This window comes from Notolabrus celidotus, chromosome 7 (assembly GCF_009762535.1).
Source record: "Notolabrus celidotus isolate fNotCel1 chromosome 7, fNotCel1.pri, whole genome shotgun sequence".
In the NCBI taxonomy this organism is placed as follows: Eukaryota; Metazoa; Chordata; class Actinopteri; order Labriformes; family Labridae; genus Notolabrus; species Notolabrus celidotus.
Window position 1 is genome coordinate 23,587,622 of NC_048278.1, and position 12,219 is coordinate 23,599,840.

The 12,219-nt window shown below is 39.0% G+C and overlaps 1 protein-coding gene across 1 annotated transcript in view; it reads right to left on the reverse strand.

Moving 5' to 3' along the window:
• The window catches only part of gstcd (glutathione S-transferase, C-terminal domain containing), a 70,421-nt gene that overhangs the window by 22,594 nt on the left and 35,608 nt on the right, over positions 1 to 12,219 (reverse strand). The window contains 1 exon segment of the mRNA XM_034687077.1: positions 291 to 406. Coding sequence (XP_034542968.1) covers positions 291 to 406 — 116 coding nt within the window.

The following is a 12,219-nucleotide window of genomic DNA, read 5'->3' on the forward strand; positions in this document are numbered from 1 at the left end:
GCACACATCAAAGAGGACATCAATTGAGTGATGATTAGCACTGCCCTTTCCTACCAAGGATTGACCTTTTAGAGATGCAGAGCTACCGCTCTGAGCGGGCATTTTCATGAGTGTAATTACCAGTCTGCCTGTGTATCCGGCCAACAACAAAGATATTTTTAAAAAGAAGAGAAAAAGAGAAAAAGTAGTTCCTTTCAGCTGCTTTCTAATAGAGCAGCAGCCTGACGTAGACGTGGTCAGGCAAGGTGATGAATATACATGCATAACTGGAATGATGGATGTACACACACCGTTCCACTGCAGAAATCCACGATGGTGTAGCCCGGCCTGGCTAGCTCTGTAACCATCGCAACCAAGTTATTCAGCTGTTGCCTCTTCCTGACAGCACGGATATTTGACATTTTCCCTGCAAAAGAGCACAAGTTGGATTGCACTGGAGAATAAAAAAACAACTAAATAACAGTTTATTTTCTTTCAGGCAATGAGTCAGACAACTTAGAGGAAAAAAACAAAAGAGCACAGCTGTCAAATACAGATACATTTTCTATAAAGTGTATGCAATCAAGCTAAAAATGGAGACGAGGGATGAATCATACCAACTCATCAAGTCACTTTTAAAAATCTATTGTTGTATGGGGTTGACCCTGTGTACATGATTTACTGTGCCTTTGTATTCTTCATTTCTTTTTCTCACTCTTTGTGTTGTACTGTCCCCGCCTTTATTGAATCTGTCTCTTAATCAAACATGAAATATAAAGTATATTACAAAACATATTTGACTCATAACAGAGGTACGAAAAAATTATGATGAATAATGTTGGATCTAAAGTTTTGTTTTTAAAGTGTATGGAGTACAAAGAGATGGCCAACATGGCACACCACAGTCCAATCCAATCAAAACAAGCTTTATTGTATAGCACCTTTTATGCATACAAGCATGCAGCCCAAAGTGCTTTGAATAAAACAAACAGATAGAAAACTTACAGCAATCAATAAATAGTAAAAGACTTAGGCAATAGATTAATGCTTTTAAAAACAACAACAAAGAAACAGTACAAATTATGAAAATTGAAGGAATAAATGAAGGTCAGTTAAAAGTTGAACACAATTAATAAATACCTGCCAACAATAAGTAAATAAACAAACAATACAATTAAATAATCTATTGTTTAAAACAACTATTCAAATGTAGACACCTAAATAAAAGCTATATTGAAAAGATTGGTCTTTAGTTTTAAAAAACACAGATGCTTGCTGTTTTGATATCAAAAAGGTAGTGAGTTCAAGAATTCAGGAGAATAAAACAGAAAGCTCTCTCCCCTGTGCTTGTGTGGGACACACCAGCATTCCACAAACAAACAAAGGAAGCATTCCACAAACAAACAAATTCATCAAACACCAGAGCCTTGACTCTCAAAGCTGGAAATCTCTCAAAATCTATGATAGTCAAACTAAATCGTTACTACCTGCTTAGCTACCTGGTCCATCCATTGCAGGAACTACTGTTCAAGTCTTCCCCTTCTCAGTACAATGGTGGTGTGTTTTTACTTGATACACAGCCTCATCATGTCAAACCTAGATAATTTAGCAATCCCTGTCAAAACATCAGCAAGGAATCTTGGAGTCATTTTTGACCAGGACTTATGTTTCGAGCCACAGATCAAGAATGTTGTCCAGTCCTGTTTTTATCAGCTCAGAAACATTTCAAAGGTAAAGTCCATTATTTCACCCAAAAACTTTACTCCTGTCTCAATCAAAAATCAATTGACCGACTTCAGACAGTGCTTTTAACTGGAACTAAAATATATTCCCACATCACCCCAATTTTAGCATCCCTACACTGGCTCCCTGTTGTTTTTAGGATAGATTTAAGATACTTTTAATCGCTTTTAAAGCACAACATGGACTCGCCCCTCGATACATCTCTGAGCTCTTATCCCCCAATAAACCAGGACGCAGTCTGAGATCCTCTGGCAGGCTCAGCTTGCTGTTCCACGGTCGAGACTACAAACTAAAGGGGGACAGGGCCTTTGCTGTCAAAGCCCCCCCGACTGTGGAACGGCCTGCCAGAGGAAATCAGACTTGCAGAATCAGTCCCTCATTTTATTTCACTACTCAAGACACACTTTATGGTAAAGCTTTTAATTTGTGAATTTATTTTAATCTTTAACGTTTTATCTCTGCTTTTACGGTCTGTTTGCTTTTATTGCTTCTCTGCTTTTATTGTGTTTTTATTATTTTTGTGAAGGATTTTTGTTACTTGTATTGAAAAGTGCTATAAAGGTATTATTATTATTATTATTATTATTATTAATACTCATATTGCTTCCAAAAATCACAAACTGGTCCTCCATTTTTAATGTCCATATTACTTTTATGCTTCATGTTTACTTTTTTTGATATGGCTACATTTGTTGTTCATCCATCTTCAGTCAGCTTGCTTCCAGATTGGTTATTGTTTTGTTCCACAAAGTGTGTGCTTGGCTCTTTTCAGGGTTCCTCTCAAACAACAGGAAATCTGAACGTAAATATTGAACATGTTAATGTTTTTGATTCCAAATCGGCCCAGCCACGATCATTTTCCATGCAGACCAGCAGAGGTAAATTCAATCTCAACATACCTCACACCACATAAATGTCTAGTAAGATATTTTTTGTAACCATGAAAATTGTGACTTTGCTGATTTATGTCGGAAGGGGGACTCGAACTGAAGCTTAGTCCAAATATTGTAGTGTGTACCACACCCGAGTAATGATGTGGCACTTGTAAACACTTGGTTAACAAGTGTTGCACCAACACTTACAGAAAAAATAATAAATACCAAAAAGTAAAAGGTGTGAAGAAACATTTTTTTCATTACTCAAATGTCTTCTTTCCTCTACTGTAACACTCACTGCTAAACTTTTGATTTACAACCAGCCGTTCCAGGTAATGGTTATAGCACATAGATGAAAAAGCCTCTACTCTCTCATCAGCATGTTTCCAGCCAATTGCCAACAAGGGAGCACAAACCATCTTTCAACATCATCAAAAGCAAGCCTGCAAGCCAAACTCAAGTGTCCTTGTTGTTTGCTTCAGAACTTTGTGCTGCTGTGCTGAGCAGTAAGAACCCCATTAACTCAAAGCACATTTCAGTCTCCAGCCTCTTCCTTCTGCAGTGAGCCGTCGACGCGCTGCGCCCATGCTGTCTCTGGTCCATAAATCTAGAGTGATGTGCGTTTCATTTACCCCAGAGTCACACACTCATGCACACACAAATGGAATATCGTTAAAATATTATTCCTTCGTTTCCTGTTCACACTGCTTTGTCTGTGACGACAGGGGAGGAGAGAGACTTTTCATTCTGGCGTCATGAATAGGACATTTCATAGGGGCATTCTCACACACTGGCTGTTATTGAGCAGATCCCAGCTGTAGGGGGAACACAATAAAGAAAGTGAGGCAAGAATTTAGATACAGTGGAGCAGCAGGAAGGTAATTGGCAAGGCTCAGAGCTTCATTTGGAAGAGCTATTCACACGGGTACAGGCTCGTCTATGTATCCACTGCTCCAGAGAAGCTTTAGTAATAGAGGCCTTTTGATGCAGCAGCACACATTTAGATTTTAATTGCAGATTTCACTACAGAGTGTGATAAAAGACAACAGGGCACAAATAGAAAGGGGAGCTAAGACATGGCTTAGTGTGGAGAAAGAGAATAGCTAAATAAAGTAACAGTGCAAGTTTAGGGCAGCCGTAAGGAGCTTTGAAACAACGGTACATTAGCTAACAAAGTTTGCTAGCTTGTTAGGAAAAGTTTGCTATTTCCATTTTTTTTTTTAAACATTTCTTTATTAATTTACAGTCAACTTTGTTTGTTTTTTTAATTAATCAGAGTCCAATATTCAACAACTTTTGGCTCTGTTTTTGGTCTCAATCAATTTCCGAAAGATACAATTTCTCTTGCAGTTCTAAATGCAACTAGCTACATGCTGCTATATATTTTTTGTCTTTCATATAGCTTGGGTAGTAGACAGTAAATATGTATCTAGCTTTGAAACAATGAGTTGAAAGATGCTACAAGCGTCTGTATCCATAGACAGCAGGGTTTTTTTGGTGCTTGCAGCGCCAACTTCTAGATAAAACCAAAAGAGTTCAGGATTACAACGCTCAGCAACCTAAGCACAAAAACACCCTCAGTGTCACTGTTTGTTATATGGCTGCACTCTCTATTTAAAACACTTCAACTTAATGATGTGTTCATCAATATCACTTCTTCCTTACCAAGCAATCAAATTCAAGAAGGGGTAGGACTAGAGCTGTAATCGGCCCTTAAAAGTTGAGCCCCGACCCAACCCGAGCCCAACAGAATTCTGCCCTAACCCGTTCGAACCCAAATTACCTAGATTTTTTTGAAGCCCCGAACCCGTTTACAGCCCGACTGCCCCGACATTATTCAAATATGCGCATGCACACATCTCTTTTGCCTTTTGTCAAGAATGAGTAGTTTATACATTTTTTGGAACATGAGTCATTCATCTAAGGCTGGCATTTTAAATGAGTCTTTCTGAACAAATAAATCAGAATTAATTTCAAACTCAGAAAAGGTATTTGGCAATAACAACATAAAATGAAAATGACCACTCATTTACCGCACAAGCCCGAGCCTGGCACCAGCCCGGCCGAGCCCATTTAAAGTGACAAAATTATGACCGAACCCGACCCACGGTTTCGGACAAATATCTTCAGCTCTGGGTAGGACTTCTTGTATCAACTCTGTCAACAACAATGGCGAAAGTCCTTACAGAAGAGAAACTAACTAAGCCTATTTTTCACGAGAGTACAATTTCCAGGTCTACAGCAGCTGATAATGTTACGACACAATTCCAATAAATTTTCTTCGTAAAACAGAGTATACAGAGCATTCTAAAACAGACTTAATGGTCACTATATGACAGGAAGCAGAGAAGGGACACCTAGCTACCAAGAACTTTCAGGAACCTCAGAGTCTAGTGATTACTAAACTCTCTTGGATTTGTGACAAGTGACAACTTACCAATGTAGCCTTATGATTAATTGTACATACTGGTGAATACAGGCTATTACTACTGTAAGCAATGAAGGTCTTAAACAACACCTTTCCATGAAAAGCCCGGAGATTTACAGCATTTTGCCAAATATCCTGGTTCCCAGACTTTCCCTGTAAATTAGTAGATTAATTGCTTTTACAATGATGTGTTTTTAAATAGACAGCTCCTGTTTTACTCCTCAGGCTGCAGAAAAGAGGTGGAGTTGAGCACAAAAGGTTACACAAGTTTACCAAGCATAGCTCCATAAGTTTCAAAAATCAAGTCGGAACAAAAATAAAGTACAACAAATGTTAACAGCTCTTTGTGTTTAAAGAAGTGAAGTTGATGTGAAGCCCTGAGCGGGATTAACTTTCCAGAATGAGATCTACTCAAACTAGACTTTGTTTGGTGAAAGGTCATCACCCATCTTGAGGTATGAGCACTGAGCTAAAAAGACTGAGTGGGTGGCACTAGAAGAACCAAAATACTTCTTCTGTTTAACTTAGTTTAATAATGTTGTTTCAGGGAGAAGAGAAGAACTGATAGAGGTCTTGAAGGTTCATGTTCTGGGTTACTGTAACTGAGTCAGATTCAGTCAACTTTATATGAACAACAATAAAGTGCGAGTCAAAGAAAGACACAAGAAGCAAAGAAAAGATACTTAAGAGAGTGTGAAACATTTCCATAAAGGCTTGACAGCACAAATCATGTTGTTAGATTTAATACAGTTCACCCAGAGAGCAAAATGGATATCCCTGTGATGAAAATTCCTTCTTAATTTTAAACCAACAGACAAGAGATATAAAAAGTAGGGGCATCAATATCTTCCTTGAAGAAGCAAATGGTAGTTTTAACATTTATTACCATTTTTTACAATCAAATTAACTGAAAACATCCATCTGAGATCCTTTTTTCGAGCTTCTTCTCTCTGTAGAAGCACAGCTGAAAGTGTGGATATACTGAGCGTCTAATAAATATTGAACACTTGATTAGCTGACATCCATCTGAACTGCATTGACTGCTACATGCACCAATAGTAGTGTAAGTAATTGTTTCTGTATCTTACTGCACTGCATCCAAAGATAGAGACAAAAAATGCTGAATTTTGACATTTAAGAGTGTTTACTACTGTAAGATTGACTTAATGTGAGACCTGTGACATCCTGGAACCTGCCCCTTGCCTTTTAGTCAGTCTATCCAGGGAATGAGCCCACTGGGAATGCTTCAACCCAATAAGGGATCATGCAGACAAAAAATACACGCAGGCAAGGATCTCCCTCAGAGATTTCATGAAACTAAATCATTAGTCTTAAAACTGAAGTCCACTTGCTGAACAGAAAGCTGCATTTTCCATGAGCTAGAACAACAATCCTGATTACAGTTACGGCATGATGAAGGGTATTACTCACCATGTCCATCCTCTTAGCTTAACATGTTAGCACTAAACAAAAAGTACAGGCATTGATAAGTAATTGACTCCTAGACATACATTTTAGGTCTCATAATTAGAGTGGGGAATCACCAAGATTTATCCGCTGGAGTTGAACAAAATTTTGTGGCGAGCCATCCAGTACTTTCTAGAGCTTTCAGATAGAAATTTAAAAATGCCACTCTGTAGGATGGATGACAGGAGAAGACATCAGTATCAGTCCTCTTACTGGTGCCAAAAGTCTAATGTGCAACAAACTGAATACAGCTGTAATAACTCAGTTGTTAATATTACAGTATAAGTTAGCAAACCATGAAGAGTTATCGATGCAGGGAATGAGGCCCTGCCTACTTATTGAAGGACTGTCTTTCCATTCAATAAGACAAATCCTTACCTCTCAGCATGATGCCAGATTTGCCAGCTTAAGAATAAGCTATGATCAAACATGTACCATTAGCCTCAATGAAAATAAACACAACCACAACATCTATATGAAACGCTGTGACTGAAACTAAAAGGAACAGTTTCAACATGGAAATTTGAAAAGTTTAACACCAGCCACAACTCATACAACAAAAACAACCACAGACCATGTAATCAAGACATCTCAAAGGAGGGAGATCTATCTGCTCCCCCATTTCCCACCACGTCTTATGAATCCAAACAAGATCCTGTCTCAACGCCACTTTATAAACATCACAAGTGTGACACAAAATTGCCTGACCGTGTCATCAAGCCAGGTCCAAATGATCTACTGACAAAAGAGCTGCTGACAGGTGCACATAAACTCTCCCCCTCTGTCATTATCATGATCTATACTGTAAGTACTCAGACTGTTACACTGGAAATGATCCTGAAATGCTAATTGCAAAATATATTTTTAAAGCAGTGAACCCTGTAATTTAAAAGTGCAAATAATCCTGCTGCATTCATTACCAGCAGTGTGGGGGGGAGAAGAACTGAGACAAGTTAGCTAAAGATCTAAAATCATGTTACAGGATATTAAGACAATGAAAGCTAGACTCTTTCAACAGACTCTAGGCGACGTGGAATTGAATCCTGTGTGTATAAAACAAAACAAAAAACTCACTAAAGAACACACTGACAAAGAAAAAGTACATTGTTTTGACATCTCTTACTGAATAAAAAAAAAACGTTTTTCTCCTTACAACAAGCACAATCAATAAATCCACCAACGCGTGAAGACTCTTATTTGTTTTCCATCCAAACTGCAAAGTAAAATTCAACTATTTTCCCAAAAATATTATTTTTTCATAGTAGTAGAGCAGCAATCTGCCTCTTTGTTTAGTTTGATATCCTGAAACAGGCCAATCTGTACAATCGACAAGCGGGACAATCTCATCCAATTGGCAGAACTAAGCCGAAGGTTTTGAAAAAAAATGTTGTTGGGGTTTTTTTGCAATGTGCGTAGGAACAAAAGTTCAATGGTGGACTGTATAGTGTCTGCACATCAAATTCCATGCAACATAATTACAATATTCTGTTTATGTTTAGCTCTGTATGAAGACATTTATTTCTACTACACATATAGGCCAGCAAAAATTCAAGTCCTTCTTTTTATTTAAAAATGTAATTACTTCGTTGACCTCTTCAGTGTACCGTTTTTGAAAACATTCAGTCATTTGGAATCTAATGGCCCTCAGGTGTTCTCTACTACAAAAGCACTGTATTTAACCTCCTTCCACTGGCTGATTCAAACTGAAAACAAAATACACTGATGTTTGTGGAGTTCATGTGCAGGGCTAAAGACGCCATCCCACCCAGATAAATGCTGGATAAAAGCCAAAGATGACAGAACCAGTTAAAGTTTTTTTTGTTTGTTCCAACAGGTTCAGTCCACCTTGACATCTTCAAATGCTCAGAGAGGAGAAAACATGCAATGGATGAGTCACCGGGTAGGAGACTGAGGATCCATTAGCGTGTGTGTCTTCTTCAAGAAAAGCGTCTCACAGTCCCCCTGCTGCTGGCATCGAGCCCTGATCTCCTCCTCTTTCCCCTGATGCTGCAGAAGTGCCCGGGGCCTTATCACGCAGGTCCATCACACAGATTAGAATGTAAACATAGCATGGTGGCACAGGGGGGGGGCTCTGTTTGGGCTCTGCAAGATCTGACAGCTAACATCTCTCAGAAGACATGCTGGTGTAAAGAGCAAACACAAGGAGGGCTGGTCTGAGATTTAGATTTAGATAATAACGTAAAATTGATAACTTTATATTTCTTATTAAAATCATTCTGCTTTTATGTTTGTTTTGGAAAACATAACCAACTCTTGTACTGGTCAAAATATTGACAAAGTTTCTTTGCAAGAAATTGTATTGATTTAAATTATAATTGCAGACAGCTTGTTATTTCTTAACACCAGTACATACTCTATAAAAAGAGAAAACAGCAGCTCCTGTACTGCAGAGTGAGCATGTTACATATCTCCACATTAATAGTGTGCACCAGGGTCACCCTACCCTAAAAGTGTCCAATAACCTACACACAGTGTGTATGTTAGTTGCTGGCTTATGTTACATGTTTTACAGTCAAGGGGGAAATGAATTCCTTTCAGGTGGAATCTCTCCAGACATGTTTACAGCTGAAATCCCAGACAGTGTCATATGTCACCCACCAAGAAATATGGTGTCACTGGATGTCGTGTAAGAGGATAGTGAGCCTGAACAAACTCTCAAAGAATGAGCTAGCATAGAAACATATGACTTCACAGAAAGCACAATGAAGGACTAACTTATGCATCTCATTCATTCAAATTTAAATATATATTGTTTTTATTTAAATTGAATCAATATTCATTTAAATGTAACAACACAATTTAAATATACTTAACATTGTGTTTCCATCTATGTTGTTTAATTTAATGTACCCCTCTTTAAATGATCCTTATACAACAAATGTACTGACCAGCTATAACATCATGACCACTGACAGATAAAGTGAATAACACCGGTTATCGTGTGACAACGGCAACTCTCAGTGGGTGAGATATGTTAGGAATGAACATTATCCCCTACAATGGTGGAAGCAGGAAAAGGGGCAAGGCTAAGGATGTGAGCCACTTTGATAAGGTCTCTAGACAACTTGGTCAGAGCATCTCAAAAACTGCAGCTCTTGTGGGTGTTCCACATTGCAGTGCAGTGCCTACCAAAATAGGCCAAGGTTCATTGATGTGCTTGGGAGGCGAAGGCTGGCCCATTTGGTCCGATCCAACAGAAGAGCTACTGGAGGGGAAATCGCTGGAAAGAGTTGATGCTGGTTCTGGGAGAGAGAGCTGTCAGAACACACAGTGCATCATAGTTTGTTGCCTAAGGGGTTGCAATTCTGCAGTCCAGTCAGGGTGCCAATGCTGACCCCTGTCTGAAAGCACTGGGCAGGAGAGCATCAGAACTGGACCACAGAGAAATGGAAAAGTTTGCTTGGAGAAACATGGAGGTGTTGACTTGGCTTCCAAATTCCCCAGATCTCAATGTAATCCAGCATGTGTGGGAAGTGCTGGACATCCAAGTCCAATCCATGGAGGCCCCAACTCGCAAGTTACAGAACTTAAGGGATCTGCAGCAAACATCTTGATGCCTTATATCACAACACACTCTCAGAAGAGGGGGTACAAAATTAGGACTGTTGGGTGATTCTGCAAAATGATGAGTCATCTCACAATTATCATGTGGATTTAAATAAAGATGCAACACTGTAAGAAGCTTTGCATTAAGTACTGATGGAATGTGGATGTGTTGGGTAATATAATATTTGATTTCATAATATTGGCTCTAAATGGCACGCCAAAAAAAGTAATATATTTCAGTCCATTTACAGTATTTCCATTTGTAATCAGTCAAATAAATTTATGTTTGTGCTCTTCCAGGGAAAAACCTCCTCGATAATTTTTCATGAGCTGTAGTTTTTTAAACCTCCCAGCCAATTCAATTAAAACAAAGGGACAACAGCATGGATCAATAAATCAAGGAGTGTAGCAAGTGTAACTTGAGGGAGACAAGGGCACATATTATCTAAGGTGGATGATTAAGCCTTGGCGTCTTGTTTCAAACATGTTAAAGTGAACCTCAGAGTGAATTAAATAGTAATTCAAGGCCAAGTACTCTGAATGGGTTTGTTCGAAGAAGCATGTGGGCACAGCATGTGTATAAGAGCCAAGGAAGTGAAATAGAAACAGGAAGGTATTGTGGATCATTATGTTCTCCTGGATCTTGTGAATCCACCAGCCAAACACTGTTATTGTTCCTCCTCTACTTGAGGAACAATAACAGAGTTTTCTTGTCTTGGCAGCTGTTCAGAACCATATAGTGTGTTTGTTTGTAGCATAAAAAAACATGCCCATTGGTGGTGTGGGAGCTGTTAGCACACTGGAAAGGTTAACTCCCGTTAAAAGTAAACCTGTTAAAGCTTAAGTACTGCAGCAGCACAGTGTTTTACAGCTGCAGAGCAAAATAATGAATTCATACATTGACTAAGCTATAACTGGTCCAGGTATGTGAAAGTACCATGCATCGAGGAAAGGCTAGCTAATGCAATCATGACACTTGTTAAACTGCCGGGTGTGAGGGAGCATGCTGTATTTCCTTTATATGACTGCAGGAGTGCAAAGTGCTGTTTCTCTTACTGCACACACAGGTTCCGCTGGAGCAATTTGACCAACCAAAATAAAATGTGCTCCTCACCACCTCATAAACACAATGCCTGGAGCTCAGCAGTAAAGAGTAAAATGTATTACTGACATTTTGACCAATGTGGGTGCAAAAAAAAAAAAGCTACAGACTCAACAACACCATGGCACACACAGGATGATGATACTGGCAGAAACAGGGCAAAACATCACCTTTAAAGTTTCCTTTTATTCAAGACAACATAGTGTCCACGGTAACAGTATGAGTATCCCTATCTACAAATGCAGAATCTGTTGAACAGGGGGGCTAGATCTTCTAATGGAAGTGTTCTTGTTTCCATTTCTAGTAAGAGTAGGACCATCAACAATTTCCTCACAGATGTTGTTTCAACACCAACTCAATTTCTTGCCCCTCAAGTTGGTTGTTGGACTATAAACAATGGCAACACACAGAAAAGGAAGTGTTGGCCAGGAGACTTTTATCTTTATGGCTGACTACACTAAAAGCTCTGAAAGGTAAGCTGTCACCTATGGAGGCTATAAAACCGTAAGGCGATCGTCAAAGTGCTTTGAGTTTGCTGTATGTCAAACATCCTGTACCTGCTTGACTTTAGCCTTTTGATGGTTAGAAATGTGTGCTTTATTCCTCAATGGAATGGAATGGAAATCTGTGATGTGTCTATCACATATAAGGCCCAATAAATGAACAAATATAAAGTGCAACTTAGCTAGAACATAACAGTTCCTGTGCCTTTCTGCTGCCGTGTAAGTGTTTCACAGTATCAATGATGTAAGAAGTTGTCTGTCCTGAATCCACAATAAATCCCAAATAGCAGTGATGCTGTTCTTTTCACCATAAGGTCTTCTTCAACCACATTTCCTCTCTCCCTTTTCTACATCCTCAGCCGTTGGCTCTGTTGCAAGCTAACCTTGCAGCTGCCACCTAATAGACACTGTTTAATCTAAGGGTAGCTGACTGCTTGCTGGAGTTTAGTCCCTTTGCCAGATGGTGTGAATGCATGGCCCATGAATCCAGGTCTCTATATGAGCAATTCAAAAAGTCTTATACTGTCATTGCATTTTAGGCATTTATTCTTGCAA